This window comes from Ixodes scapularis, unplaced genomic scaffold (assembly GCF_016920785.2).
Source record: "Ixodes scapularis isolate PalLabHiFi unplaced genomic scaffold, ASM1692078v2 PGA_scaffold2__306_contigs__length_199485367, whole genome shotgun sequence".
Classification (NCBI taxonomy): Eukaryota; Metazoa; Arthropoda; class Arachnida; order Ixodida; family Ixodidae; genus Ixodes; species Ixodes scapularis.
The window spans coordinates 74,155,464-74,171,470 of NW_024609857.1; the positions used below are offsets into that span (position 1 = coordinate 74,155,464).

General features: G+C 50.0%; 1 protein-coding gene across 1 annotated transcript in view; it reads left to right on the forward strand.

Annotated features, from left to right (window-relative positions):
* Window positions 1-16,007, forward strand: part of LOC115328560 (serine dehydratase-like) — a 70,168-nt gene that overhangs the window by 41,373 nt on the left and 12,788 nt on the right. The window contains exons 5-6 of the mRNA XM_029989816.2: window positions 3,010-3,249; window positions 10,707-10,831. Coding sequence (XP_029845676.2) covers window positions 3,010-3,249; window positions 10,707-10,831 — 365 coding nt within the window. The remainder of the gene's footprint in view (window positions 1-3,009; window positions 3,250-10,706; window positions 10,832-16,007) is intronic.

A 16,007-nucleotide genomic window follows, 5' to 3' on the forward strand; every position in this document is an offset into this window, starting at 1 on the left:
GTTTTACCCTACCGATTTTTACCATGCTGCACCCATGACACGCCTACCACTGACTTATAACCTTTTAGAACAGATTTGTGGGAATGCTAGTCGTGATATTTTTGATGAAGAGCATAAATTTTGGAAGTGTGTTGACGCTATTCAGTTCAGTTCAGTTTATTTTACCTCAAAGGCATTTCAAATGAAATGCATTACATGAGGGGGGATCAAATGACATATACAGATGGCAAAAAAGTGACGACAAGGTAAATAATACGAAAACGCAAAAAGAAAACAAAAGAACTACAAACTAATTGGACAGATATCAGAACATAACATGTATAAAAAATAATTAGCAGATAAACATGTTAAGGATCAACGCTTTTCAGGTGTGCCTTGCATAGTTCACGGAATGTCTTAGGGTTAGATTCACGTACTATGGATTCAGGAAGGGAATTCCAGTTAGTAACAGCGAGAGAAAATGGGGAATTTTGGAATTTATTAGTTCTGGCGAATAGAGGTTTAATTTTTAGGCTGTGGTCATGACGCAAGGAGATGTGAGGTGATGGGTAACAGTTGGTGTTTCGAAAATCAGAAGAGGAATAGTAAGTTTTGTGAAAAAGGACAAGACGAGCAAGTTGAGATCTTTGAGATAGAGGGCATAGGTCGAGGTTGAATTTTAGTGCAGTTACGCTTGACGTTCGCGAGTAGTCGTGTGTTATAAAACGTGAGGCCTTGTTTTGCACCGATTCGAGTTTAGTAATGAGATATGATTGATGAGGCCACCAAATAAAGTTGGCGTAGTCCAATTTTGATCGGACGAAAGTCTTATAGGCAGTTAGTTTAACACAACGGGGAGTGGGGTATAGGTTACGTTTGATGTATCCTAGAGATCTGCATGCACTAGCCACTACATTGTCAATATGAGTATTCCAAGTTAGGTCATCAGAAAATGTTACGCCTAAATATTTGTAAGTTGGTACTTTTTCGAGAGGCAGTGTTAGTAAGGTGTAGTTACGTACAATAGGAGATCACTGACCAGTGAATGTTAAAAGTTTACTCTTGGTTACATTGACCTTCATCTGCCACGTGTTACACCAATGAGACAGAACATTTAGATCCTGCTGTAGTAGTAATGAATCTTCAGGGTTAGTGATGCGACGGTAAATTACGCAGTCATCCGCGAAAAGCCTAATAGATGATGTTATCTGGTGAGGAAGATCGTTAATATATATAAGAAATAAAAGCGGACCGAGTACGCTGCCCTGAGGGACGCCCGACAGTACAGGCAGGCTTGGTGATCTGGCATGCCCAAGGTGAACAGCTTGCTTACGGTTAGTTAAGAATTCAGCTATCCAGAGTATAAGAGATGGATGGATGTTAAGTTCAGAAAGTTTGTATAGAAGTCGCTGGTGAGGAACCGTGTCAAATGCTTTAGAGAAGTCGATGAAGATGGCATCAGTGGGTTTAGAGGAGTGAAAATTGTTATGCAAATTGTTTTTTTTCTAACGTTTCGCTTTTATCCTGTTTAACATTTTACTACTAATTGACTCATTGACAAGTGCACCACTAAGGAGGCGTTAAGCTGTTGGTAGGTCACTGAAAATAAGAATGAATAAATAAATAAAAGCATTTTTGTGAAAAAAACAAGCCGATACATGTTTGGCTAGCACAATTTCGCTAACGGATCAAAAGCTATGTACTTTCTTTTTACTATAAAAAAGGCATATAAAAGTAACTTCAAAAGTAACTTTAAAAGTAATTCACTACTTCTTTACGGTAATTAGTAATTTTCTCAATTACCTTTTATTTGAGTAATTTCTACTCTACTCAAATTACTTTTGAGGTCAATACTCAGTAACTTAACTTAATTACTTTTTTTTAGTAACATGTACATGTCTGCAAGTTAGACGTAACGTAAGAAAACGGTGCTGTGTGAACCAATTTTTAAACGTTGATCCGAGCTCAACTCCTTAAGTTACGTTTCGACGAGCTTTCTGTCCTTGGTTGCCACGGTAACTCACCGTCCTATCTCGTCGTAAGCGCTCGCAACATGACATAAGGAGCCACCCCTGTGCGAATTGGCATTGAATGCGTTGTACGCAGCATAACGTAAAGTAAGAAATGGTCAAGTGTGATGCGTCCTTAAAGGCACATCTGTGCAGCAGCGTTTACTCACCTATTGGGGAGGAGATCGAACAGTCACGTCTCTAGCGGTACGCTTCAGATGTGTGGGCAATAAACCAAATTTTATTGTTTGTTGTTGATCAGAGAAATCGAAGATGAAGATTCGAAGGCAGCTCTTCATTCGACCAAAGCACTGGTCAGAGCGAAGCGCTCGTACCCAGGCCTTCTTAGGCGAGGTTCAAAATTTTAGTTATGCTGTGTTTGTAAACATCGAACTGTGTGGACAACAAGCTCAATAAAGCGCCCCCTATAGCTCGACCTCCGGCCCCATACTCACGTTACGTTATAAATTTGGTCACCGCGACATTCATGCCTTGTATGTCACGTGCGAAGCTACTGCTTGAGTCGGCTGCCATGATTTATATGAAGCATGGTTGTTCTGGTGACTCTAACAGTAAGCGTACACAAGCTCCCGTAACGTAAGGAAACGCAAACAAACGGTATGCTTACGTTTTTTTACGTCGAGAATCACCTGGGGCCCTATGTTGCATGTTTTGGACTCCCACGGCGACTACGGAGAAGGAAGTGACGTCAACAACGCCGCAAACGCAGATTGGATGTTGACTGATTTCTCATCAGTCAACATCCAATCTGCATTTGCTGCGTTGTTGACGTCACTTCCTTCTCCATAGTCGCCGTGGGAGTCCAAAACGTGCAACATAGGGCCCCAGGACACCCGCGTTCAGTACGAGGAGTGCCAGTCAATTCAAGAAGTAGCTCTGCGCGTTACATTTGAAGCACTGTTATAACGGTGACTCCTAACGTAACGCATGAAAGCCTAAGCTAACGCTGCTTTGTGAATGAGCCTTGAACGACCCTTGTACTCCACATTACGGTGCTTAGGTCTGGCCACGCGTCCATGATAGTCGAGGCGGAGGAAGACCTGTCCCGTCGCGGGGTGACCAAGCCCAGCGCCGTGGTGACCTGTGCCGGCGGCGGCGGCCTTCTCTGCGGCATCGTGGAGGGCATGCACCGCGTCGGCTGGACCGACGTGCCCGTGCTCGTCATGGAGACGCGGGGAGCGGCCAGCTTCAGGGCTGCCAGGGACGCCGGTCGCCCCGTCGCCATCAGCGCCATGACCAGGTACATAGCCTCCCGGCCCAATCCAGTTAAAGCCTGCGCCTTCCGCGCAAGAACGATAACCCGCCAGGTAGCGGGCATGCGTCGGTGTTTGAGACTTTGTGTTTGTCCGTCCCTTCTCGTCCCAGACTCGGGGTTTTTAGTCAAATGTATAGCGATGAACAACGCAGGAGGAGGGACAGGCGAAGGCGAAGAAAGTAGGCAGCCGGAGTCAAAATATAGTCACGCGGCCGTTTACTGAACCGCCTTTCATTTGTTTTTTCACGGGAGAAACAAAAAAATTGACCGCCTCTACGGGGCAGGTCTTGTGGATGCGGCGAAGTGGGTGAAGGCGCCGAGTGAATGGGAGATAAGGCTATGCAAGGTGGCGTTAGAGTGCGTTCGCTTGGATGTAATATACCTCGGTGGAATCTTGGACGGGGGTCCGCCGCAAAATTCGTGTAAAGTATATGCACCGTTTTGTTATCTACGCACCCACTCCCTGTGGAAGTTTCCCGGCGTTCGAAGCCACTGTACGCCTTTTCGCGGCTCCGGGTAATTAGATGTTTTGATAACTCCATATGTTTTAACTCCTAAAAATGAAGACACTGGGCCCATTTTCAACCGTGGATTGGCTAAAGCATTTTATTCTATTCCTCTCATTTCTAAACGTGGTAAATGGCTCTTTACGACTGCATTTTGTTACCGACAAAAGCAACAAAAAGCTGACGTTATCAAACGCAGACATCTGAAAAAAATATGCAAAACAGGTCCCCAAAGCACTAGTTCTACAGTGCCGAGTGGTGGAGGTTCAAAGCACTTGTTGGCACTTTGTAACACTGCCGACATCGATCGCGCGAGCAAGCGTAAGGGGCTCGCTACGGACGGCAAAAAATAAAACCACCAATTTCCTTTGCGAGAGATGTATGTCCTCCACCTCTAAGAGTTACAAGGCCAGCGTGTTTATTCGTTGAAACCTAAAAATGTGCAGTTCTTACTTGCACAACAGGTTTCAGTAGAGATGCCGCGTATACCTGCCCCAAATCTCTATGCACCACGGCAAGAACACAAAACGGGCTGCAGAGTGCAATCGCTAAGGTGCCGGCATGCGGGACGGTGTGACAATCTGACCGTATTCAGTTTAATTCTTTATTTGTTTTCTAGGCAAGCACTATACCCCGCTCATCCCTAAGCTGATAGTGCAGTGGAAGCTACGCTCGTACCGAATTCCAATCAACCGCCTCCCTGTTCAGCACCTGACCCTGCTTTCTGCCCGTGGGTTGGGTGGGAACGTGATCGTGGCAAAAGATAGACGTATGGCTGGTCCAACGAGCACTTACCTTCCCCCGCACCGTCAGTTTAAAAGTGAACGGAGTTTGGAAGGTCTTCTGGGCTAACAGCTACATGTGCCCATTATGGTTCGTTAATTACCCGGACACCATCGCTTCATTACCCATACATTGTTGATCATGGGGTGGCTCGCAGCGTTCGCCTCGATTCGTCGTCAGGTGGAACAGAGTCTGGACGCAATAGTCACAAGACGCTCGTCCAAGAACGAGCTAGCGGCCCCAGTGCGTCACAGAAACCTGTATGGCACTTTGAGCTAAGCGTGCGCCTCTGGAGGAGTGTTGGCGCTAACGCGTTACAAGTAACTGCGTTACCGGTGACGGGTTACGTTTTCGTAACCGTTACTTTTTCAAAGCAGTGACAGGAAACGTACTTACGTTACTTATTTTGAGTAACGGGTAGCGGAGTTACGTTACTCGTTACCTATTCTTCCCAAGACCCGAAAAAAGTAAACTTTATTTTTGCTTTTCCGTGTTTCTCGACTTCGTTTTACCTTCAGCCCAGACGCGCGCGCTGTCGACACTTCGAGCTAATGGAGCCAATCAGAGAGCGTCAAAAGGGCACCATCATGGTGTTCCTCATGTTTTTAGAGCGCAGCTCTTAGGGGCCCGTTTCCGGCTTGAGCGGCGTCGCCGTCGGCGTCGGCGTCGCCGTCGGCGTCGCCGTCGCCGTCGGCGTAACCGCGCGGTGCATCATGGGAAATGTCCCATAATGCACCGCGCGAGCCCCCCACCAAGGTCACGTGACCTCGTGGGGGGTCACGTGACCCCCCGAAGTCACGTGGCCCCCTCCTCGAGGTCACGTGACCCCCGCCGATGTCGCGTGACCCCCCGATGACGTCATCGTCACTGATGACGTCACCGGCATCCACATCGTCATCGTCATCATCACTGATGACGTCACCGGCATCCACATCGTCATCATCACTGATGACGTCACCGGCATCCACATCGTCATCGTCATCACTAATGACGTCACCGGCATCCGCATCGTCATCGTCATCATCACTGATGACGTCACCGGCATCCACATCGTCATCGTCATCATCACTGATGACGTCACCGGCATCCACATCGTCATCGTCATCATCACTGATGACGTCACCGGCATCCGCATCGTCATCGTCATCATCACTGATGACGTCACCGGCATCCACATCGTCATCGTCATCATCACTGATGACGTCACCGGCATCCACATCGTCATCGTCATCATCACTGATGACGTCACCGGCATCCACATCGTCATCGTCATCATCACTGATGACGTCACCGACATCCGCATTGTCATCGTCATCATCACTGATGACGTCATCAGTGACGTCACTGATGTCGTCACCGGCATCCGCATCGTCATCGTCATCATCACTGATGACGTCATCAGCGACGTCACTGATGACGTCACCGACATTCGCATCGCCATCGTCATCATCACTGGTGAAGTCATCAGTGACGTCACTAATGACGTCATCGGTACCCGCATCGTCATCGTCACTGATGACGTCATCAGCGACGTCAGTGATGACATCATCGGCATTGGGGGTCACGTGACTCCCAAGGTAACGTGACCCCCCCCCCCTGGTTAGTTTAACCCCCCCCCCCCCCCTCAGTGCCCTTCCCTCCTCCTCCTCAAGAGCTGCGCTCTAATTCGGCGTTACAGGGAGTTGTAAGCGGCTTTCATTTTTTACGTGTTCTCTAGAACACTAAGAAAGGCAGTTACCTGCGCTTTTGACGCGGCGTCTGGGCCTAAGCTCAAATGATGCACAGGCGCCAAGTCATTAATTTTTGCACTCATTTTTCCCATGCAAGAAGTCCCACATTAGGAAAACACCATCGCCCATGCTCCTTTGTCGCTATATAACAAAAACGCTGCCGAAAAAAAAAGTTTTTGTTAGTTTATAAATAAAAAGTAACGCAAAAGTAACGTGCCTTACTTCTTTCTAGCTAACGGTAACGCGTTCCTTTTATTTTGAGGTAACGTAGGTCGGTAAGGCGTTCCTTTTATTTGCAAGTGACAAGTGACGTATTTCGTTACTTTTTTTTTCGGTAACGCCTACAACACTGCTTTGAAGTGAAGAGGCCCGCATCCGAAAAATACTGGCGGCGTGGCTCTGACTCTGCCTGGTGGCCGGTGCTGTTATCGCGCCTGGTCACATGAGCTGCTATGTCCAGTTCAGCGGCGTCAAGTACGACACATTGTCCTTCTACGTTTAAAGTAATTGTGTTGTGTGTCTGTTTATACAGCGGGAAGTTAGTCAGCCCCAGTGGGTGCCCAAGTCTAGTGTCTCAACTGTAGATGCCAGTGCAGTACAGCTGCTAGCTTGGGGTCTTTAACGTGCACCACGCAGTAGTGATACACGACCGGCACGCCGGTACGATGCTCATCCAGATCGGAGCAGGCAAGGGTGAGGATTGAACCCAAGCTCCCCGGGTTCTGGAGCGCGAGCTTTCACTCAACGTGCTCCGAGCTGGTGCGCGCTAAAGGCACTGGATCCTGGGAAAGTAGCGCCATTGCCTTGCTTGCCTGCCTTCTATCCGGACACAAATAAATGCCAACATACAGATGACAAAACCTCGAAAGGTGATTGGCTGATCTGTCTCAATGACCATGGCGATCACCATTTCGGTCCATTCAAGTTTTCGAAGCTTCGGAAAGATCGATTGAACCAGTCGCGCCAAGATCGCTATGAAGCTTCATCGTACTGAAAGCGTTCCTCGCCAATATCAGTGTATTCGGCAGTGTGAATGCAATCAACTTATCAATCACCTCTGCCTCCCCAGATTTCTCACAACGATATTGCTCTTGCGTATTTCAAGACAGGAAAATGGTTTTTCGACGCATTCAAGCACCGACGCCGCATGTGGCCGGCGAAGACGTATACGTTTGTTTCGCCGGTTTGTGATAGCAAAAATTCAGTATACAAAAAAACGTCTCTGTAAAGCTACCCACCAAAACCGATTCACACGACAGACTAATCCGCGGACGGATTGATCACGTGACGACGTGTCCACGGTTCGTCCGTCTCCCAAGCGCTTCCACACGCGGGAGACGACGAGCAGACGCCAGCGAGGACGGACCGAACCTGTTCGCCACCCCATGCACAGTGCCGCGAAACTCCAACATCACACCGTGGCACCGTTGTCCAAGAGAGAAATCGACGTTTGCTACCGCGATAAAGACTAGCTCGTACGCCGCTGTTACGTACAAATCGAGACGAAACACTGTGGTAGGATTCGCGCGAAGCGCCACTAGCTTTACTAATCCAAGTCATGACTACAGTCTACTAGAATACGGAGTAGTGTTTGGACCGGCGCGACTCGACAATGGAAACTTATGAGGCTGTGTGTAGACAAAAATCGCGACGCTGCAGCCGACAGGGCAGCAGAAATTCGTGGCAGTCCGCACGTGCCGCCTCACGTGCGTCTGCAAGCGGTGCAGGCGCACAATCACCACCATACTGACCCTGCTTCCGATGCGCCGGTGTCGACACCTATCGCGATCTACACCACACGCCTCACGCAAGCTGCTCCAGTCCCACCACTACCCCTAGTACACCTAGTACACCATAGCGTGACAGTGACACACGCATGGTTCTGCTCGAGAAGGGCTCGGCGTAGAAGCGACGAAGTTCTGGGCTCGCGGAAGGCGTTTGAAGATGCCTTCACGCACTTTGCGCTCGTGCACAACACTCAAGCAGACCACATCCACAAAAAAGGCCTTGCTCAGTGAAAGGCTGATTGGACGTGCAAAAATTACCGCGGCTTGCTAGACGAGGTTTGATGGGAGCTTCTTAAAACGGACCCGGGCGATTACCGGAACCTGCGTCGCGTCAGCCGGACAAAGTTTCTGCAGTTTTTTTCACGCGCGGAACCAAGAGTCGGGCGACAAAATGAACCAGCGAACGCACAAAACAGAAGGATGTGCCATTTTTGTTTAATCTTCCGAAAAAAAAAATACACATACACACACACACGAAATCATTGTACCGTTGCCAGACTAAACGCTTTTCAAGTCAATCTCCCACCAAAACTTCGCGAGTGAAAAAGGCGCTCGACTTTATCACTCCGTGCGTCCGCGGGCGAGGCGCGGATCGCACACTTTAAAAAAAATACCGTGCGTCTACTTTCCCGCACAATACTCGGAGAGCCAATCACCGCAGCTTACGGAGTCAGCTCAGCCAATGACGATGCCGAAACATATGTTAAGACCAAAACACGTAGTCCGAGTTGTGACATTAAGCAATGTTTCGGCATCATCATCCGCTGAGCTGACTCCGTAAGTTGCGGTGATTAGCTCTCCGACTGTTATGCGGGAAGGTAGACGCACGGGCGTTTTTTGCAGTGCAGGAATCAGTGACGTGACGGTTACGTGGTGCACGGTACGCGGACAAAAATCGCGATTCGGTCCGTCGTGTGAATCGGTCATAACGGGCAATATACGTGCGGTGTATGCACCGCGCCTCGTACACTGCCTATACGCTGTTACCTCGCATGGTTCAGGGAGTGCAGAGGCGGGACTTGAGCGTGGAAAATCGTAAGCGCTGACATTTGTGATCCTCAGAGGAAGAACGAGAAAAATCACTGCAGAAAATCCGAAGGAAGCAGACGCGACGTTAGGCGTGTTCATTTTTCCCCAACTGATTGTTTACCTTCGCACACTGCACGCCGCCGGTGCTCCTTTTAAAGCGAGAACAGACTAGGAATGACCGTCCGAGGGATGGTTTGCTTCCTCTGTGTGTTTATGAATGTCTTACCAGCGATCTGAGCTCCGCCGCTGGCAATAACTGCGTGATCCCGCTGTTTCGGGGCGGCGAACGCGGATACATTACTCTCTGTTTGTGACATGGACCCCGTGGTTCGGCGCTCGACCTGTGTCCTGTATTTCTTCTGCTGGTGAGCAGCTGCAGTATCGAATGGTCGTCGGAGATTTCATTCAGCTCGTCATGTTAGAGCTAAAGGAAGTTCAAACAGTGGCCATTTTGAAGGCCAGACCATCACTGGCGGGTCGCTCCAAAAATGCGACTCCATCTTCCGCTCGTCGATTTGGAGCGGGTGCTACGGAGCTCTTCTTCTCCTCCCTCGCAGATTTTGGAAACAGATTCGAATCTGCTAGTGGAATTCAATTCATCGGCTCACCAAGAATGAGGAGGTCAAGGAAAAATTGCTCATTCCATGAACCAAAATGGCGACCATTCAGGGCGCTTTGCTCTACTTTATTATGATCCAGTTAATTTAGTGCGCGCTAACTAACTCGGTCGCCGATCCCCGCTCCGTCCACGTTTACGATTTCGTTCCTTTACTGAAGACGCCACTTTCAACCTCAAAAGAGCGCGATATCCATTCAGACAGTCAAGCCGCCAATCATTTTGAGGGCAGTGATGATGTTTCAAGAGCCACTTTGAACGTGCGTTAGCGTTGCACCAGCAGCCCGTAGACCCTAGCTGAAGATCGACACAGCTCGCCTAAGAACCGAGCCCATTCCATTCCCTCTTCATTACGGGCCAAATGCGTCGAATTCCATTCCCACTCCATTCCTGCTAGCGCTGCTACAATTTCATTTTCATTTCATTCCGGGGTAACAGAAGTGCGGAATGATTCCGGAATCATTCCAACTCCGCAACACTGGCTGAGATTCACTGTAGACAGCCTTTATAATCAAAGCCTGTTCTCTGACTCTTGCTGACACGTCATCAGCTTGCAAAGGCGGCGACTCCGCGATTGGGCGTCAAGTGTTCACCGATTATTGAACACATGTTCCAGCGCTACGCTCGTCTCGAATATACGCGCTCCGTTGTAGTGCGGTGGTGTAGACATTGTAGTGCACACATATAAATTTGAGAGCGCACTCATATACTTGTTATGTGACGGGTCACTATAAACATTTTACGTGTCCTCTAAAGAGCAAAATATTAAAATATGCATATGAGTGAATCGTATACTTACCAACTGTGATAAATGTAGCCGCCGAAATATTTTTGACGATCACCGGGATTTTGTTGAGTTGGCAGGAGTTTAGCCCACTAAATTTAGCTGGCAGCGGCACAATACGACGAGTGCGCGGCAACGTATGTCTTGGGAGTGCTTTACATACCTCCGCTGTCTACATGCGAATCACTTTCTTTCTGCACCTCGCAGCGTGGCGGTCACACTGGGCGCACTGACAGTGTGCCAGAGAGCGGTGGACTTGCTGCGCTCTCACCCAATCATCTCGGAGCTCGTCACGGACCGCCAAGCTGTAGATGCCTGCTTCAAATTCGCAGGTATTGATCTTCGAAGCGATTCCAGTCGTCTTACTGACCTAGCGCCTTAGTTACGAACATAACAGTGTCAGCGTCTTGGTTGCAGTTCCCCTTGTATACTTCACGTAATACCCTGACGACCATTAATTTCGTCATTAGTGATTGCACCATAAAAAAAAATGTTTACGAACAGGCATTATTGCAATGATTAATTAAAACCGACATTTAAACGAACATTTTTTTGTTATTATGAATGTCTTACTATGAGCTATGAGTTATAGTTCTCACATATCGACGCAACTTTCTGTGCCTTTCCGAAAAGAGGAGGGGCGCAGACCAACGTTAATGGGCGCTCAAGCACGCGCTCCCGTACTTTCGATTGCGTTGCCACAAAACGTTGTCTCCAAGTTGAATAATATCGATCGGGCCTCCTGCGTTGCCCAGGGGGTGCTACGAAAAGGGACTTGTTAGGCCTTGCTTTGGGTAGTACAAACTTTAGCGTCTCAAACTGTCATGCATGCAGAAGCGTGCCTGCTCTGGTGCGGTGCGCGAGATCACCATAAAATACAAAGAAACAACAAAATTCGAACGCCGTCAAAGCTAAGACGCTAAGAGCGTGAGCCAACAACTGCCGTTTCACGCGTTCCAAAGTAGACATGACAAAGAAAAAGAAAAATGAAAGCGACGCTACACAGGTGTTTTGACATCACCATACAGAGATAAGAGACGCGTACCCTAGCGGTGGTGTCATGAATTTGGCACTTCTGTTTGTCTTGCGGCGTCGAGTCTGGCCAATTTCTGGCGTCCAAATGTGTTTTTTTTTGTTCTTCAGCACCAGACAGAATTAAAAAAAGCTCAACCAACGTGCCATACGTATGCGAGGCTCAATGAGGTGAGCTTGTACTACCCAAAATGAGGGCGCTACAGTTTGTTCAAAGCTTCAGCGCAGGAGGCAAGGAGCTCTTGGCTCGCCCACCAACCCATCCCTCTGATGTTGCCTATCACGATGTTTTTACTGCGTCTGCATGGAATGAAAGTTCTAAAGCGTGACTTCTAGCTATAGCGCTGAATCAGCCCCTTCCACGGCTTTGACCTCGCGCTCGTGTACTTGTGCTTCGAGACAGTGTAAAGTGGAGCGTAGTTCCCCTTTTCACCGCAACGCCCTACAGTCGAATCTCTCAATCAGTAAGAAAATCTGTAGTATGCGGGCAGAGATTGGGGGAGAGGAGGAGACGAGAGTGCACGGGGATGTCGGAACCGGAGCTCTGGTTGGAAGGATTAGTGGGTAGATGAAACGCTAGCTGGCTTTGTCTTCACTGCATTTGTCGAACACATAAGGATGCGAAATTTCAACGACCGGCGTTTGGCGTTCCCGTTCGGACGCGTTTGACAGTGAAGTGGAGACAAAAGCTGCCCTGATCTCCACTGCAGTTGTCGAACACGTAAAAACGCGGAACTTCAGCGTCCGGCGTTTGGCGTTCGCGTTCGGACGCGTTTGACAGTGAAGTGGAGACAAAAGCTGCCCTGATCTCCCCTGCACTTGTCGAACACGTAAGAACGCGAAACTTCAGCGTCCGACGTTTGGCGTTCGCGTTCGGACGCGTTTGACTGTGAAGTGGAGACAAAAGCTGCCCTGATCTCCACTGCAGTTGTCGAACACGTAAAAACGCGGAACTTCAGCGTCCGGCGTTTGGCGTTCGCGTTCGGACGCGTTTGACAGTGAAGTGGAGACAAAAGCTGCCCTGATCTCCACTGCAGTTGTCGAACACGTAAAAACGCGGAACTTCAGCGTCCGGCGTTTGGCGTTCGCGTTCGGACGCGTTTGACAGTGAAGTGGAGACAAAAGCTGCCCTGATCTCCACTGCAGTTGTCGAACACGTAAGAACGCGGAACTTCAGCGTCCGACGTTTGGCGTTCCCGTTCGGACGCGTTTGACAGTGAAGTGGAGACAAAAGCTGCCCTGATCTCCACTGCAGTTGTCGAACACGTAAAAACGCGGAACTTCAGCGTCCGGCGTTTGGCGTTCGCGTTCGGACGCGTTTGACAGTGAAGTGGAGACAAAAGCTGCCCTGATCTCCACTGCACTTGTCGAACACGTAAGAACGCGGAACTTCAGCGTCCGACGTTTGGCGTTCGCGCTCGGACGCGTTTGACTGTGAAGTGGAGACAAAAGCTGCCCTTATATCCATTGCACTTGTCGAACACCTAAGAACGCGTAACTTCAGCGTCCGGCGTTTGGCGTTCGCGTTTGGACGCGTTTGACAGTGAAGTGGAGACAAAAGCTGCTCTGATCTCCACTGCACTTGTCGAACACGTAAGAACGCGGAACTTCAGCGTCCGGCGTTTGGCGTTCGCGTTTGGACGCGTTTGACAGTGAAGTGGAGACAAAAGCTGCTCTGATCTCCACTGCACTTGTCGAACACGTAAGAACGCGGAACTTCAGCGTCCGGCGTTTGGCGTTCGCGTTCGGACGCGTTTGACAGTGAAGTGGAGACAAAAGCTGCCCTGATCTCCACTGCAGTTGTCGAACACGTAAGAACGCGGAACTTCAGCGTCCGGCGTTTGGCGTTCGCGTTCGGACGCGTTTGACAGTGAAGTGGAGACAAAAGCTGCCCTTATATCCATTGCACTTGTCGAACACGTAAGAACGCATAACTTCAGCGTCCGGCGTTTGGCGTTCGCGTTTGGACGCGTTTGACAGTGAAGTGGAGACAAAAGCTGCTCTGATCTCCACTGCACTTGTCGAACACGTAAGAACGCGGAACTTCAGCGTCCGGCGTTTGGCGTTCGCGTTCGGACGCGTTTGACAGTGAAGTGGAGACAAAAGCTGCTCTGATCTCCACTGCACTTGTCGAACACGTAAGAACGCGGAACTTCAGCGTCCGGCGTTTGGCGTTCGCGTTCGGACGCGTTTGACAGTGAAGTGGAGACAAAAGCTGCCCTGATCTCCACTGCACTTGTCGAACACGTAATAACGCGGAACTTCAGCGTCCGACGTTTGGCGTTCGCGTTCGGACGCGTTTGACAGTGAAGTGGAGACAAAAGCTGCGCTTATATCCATTGCACTTGTCGAACACGTAAGAACGTGTAACTTCAGCGTCCGGCGTTTGGCGTTCGCGTTTGGACGCGTTTGACAGTGAAGTGGAGACAAAAGCTGCTCTGATCTCCACTGCACTTGTCGAACACGTAAGAACGCGGAACTTCAGCGTCCGGCGTTTGGCGTTCGCGTTCGGACGCGTTTGACAGTGAAGTGGAGACAAAAGCTGCCCTGATCTCCACTGCACTTGTCGAACACGTAAGAACGCGGAACTTCAGCGTCCGACGTTTGGCGTTCGCGTTCGGACGCGTTTGACAGTGAAGTGGAGACAAAAGCTGCCCTGATCTCCACTGCACTTGTCGAACACGTAAGAACGCGGAACTTCAGCGTCCGGCGTTTGGCGTTCGCGTTCGGACGCGTTTGACAGTGAAGTGGAGACAAAAGCTGCCCTGATCTCCACTACACTTGTCGAACACGTAATAACGCGGAACTTCAACGACCGGCGTTTGGCGTTCGCGTTTGGACGCGTTTGACAGTGAAGTGGAGACAAAAGCTGCCCTGATCTCCACTACACTTGTCGAACACGTAATAACGCGGAACTTCAACGACCGGCGTTTGGCGTTCGCGTTCGGACGCGTTTGACAGTGAAGTGGAGACAAAAGCTGCGCTTATATCCATTGCACTTGTCGAACACGTAAGAACGCGGAACTTCAGCGTCCGACGTTTGGCGTTCGCGTTCGGACGCGTTTGACAGTGAAGTGGAGACAAAAGCTGCCCTGATCTCCACTGCACTTGTCGAACACGTAAGAACGCGGAACTTCAGCGTCCGGCGTTTGGCGTTCGCGTTCGGACGCGTTTGACAGTGAAGTGGAGACAAAAGCTGCCCTGATCTCCACTACACTTGTCGAACACGTAATAACGCGGAACTTCAACGACCGGCGTTTGGCGTTCGCGTTTGGACGCGTTTGACAGTGAAGTGGAGACAAAAGCTGCTCTGATCTCCACTGCACTTGTCGAACACGTAAGAACGCGGAACTTCAGCGTCCGGCGTTTGGCGTTCGCGTTCGGACGCGTTTGACAGTGAAGTGGAGACAAAAGCTGCCCTGATCTCCACTGCAGTTGTCGAACACGTAAGAACGCGGAACTTCAGCGTCCGGCGTTTGGCGTTCGCGTTCGGACGCGTTTGACAGTGAAGTGGAGACAAAAGCTGCCCTTATATCCATTGCACTTGTCGAACACGTAAGAACGCGTAACTTCAGCGTCCGGCGTTTGGCGTTCGCGTTTGGACGCGTTTGACAGTGAAGTGGAGACAAAAGCTGCTCTGATCTCCACTGCACTTGTCGAACACGTAAGAACGCGGAACTTCAGCGTCCGGCGTTTGGCGTTCGCGTTCGGACGCGTTTGACAGTGAAGTGGACACAAAAGCTGCTCTGATCTCCACTGCACTTGTCGAACACGTAAGAACGCGGAACTTCAGCGTCCGGCGTTTGGCGTTCGCGTTCAGACGCGTTTGACAGTGAAGTGGAGACAAAAGCTGCCCTGATCTCCACTGCACTTGTCGAACACGTAATAACGCGGAACTTCAGCGTCCGACGTTTGGCGTTCGCGTTTGGACGCGTTTGACAGAGAAGTGGAGACAAAAGCTGCCCTTATATCCATTGCACTTGTCGAACACGTAAGAACGTGTAACTTCAGCGTCCGGCGTTTGGCGTTCGCGTTTGGACGCGTTTGACAGTGAAGTGGAGACAAAAGCTGCTCTGATCTCCACTGCACTTGTCGAACACGTAAGAACGCGGAACTTCAGCGTCCGGCGTTTGGCGTTCGCGTTCGGACGCGTTTGACAGTGAAGTGGAGACAAAAGCTGCCCTGATCTCCACTGCACTTGTCGAACACGTAAGAACGCGGAACAACTTCAGCGTCCGACGTTTGGCGTTCGCGTTCGGACGCGTTTGACAGTGAAGTGGAGACAAAAGCTGCCCTGATCTCCACTGCACTTGTCGAACACGTAAGAACGCGGAACTTCAGCGTCCGGCGTTTGGTGTTCGCGTTCGGACGCGTTTGACAGTGAAGTGGAGACAAAAGCTGCCCTGATCTCCACTACACTTGTCGAACCCGTAAGAACGCGGAACTTCAGCGTCCGGCGTTTGGCGTTCGCGTTCA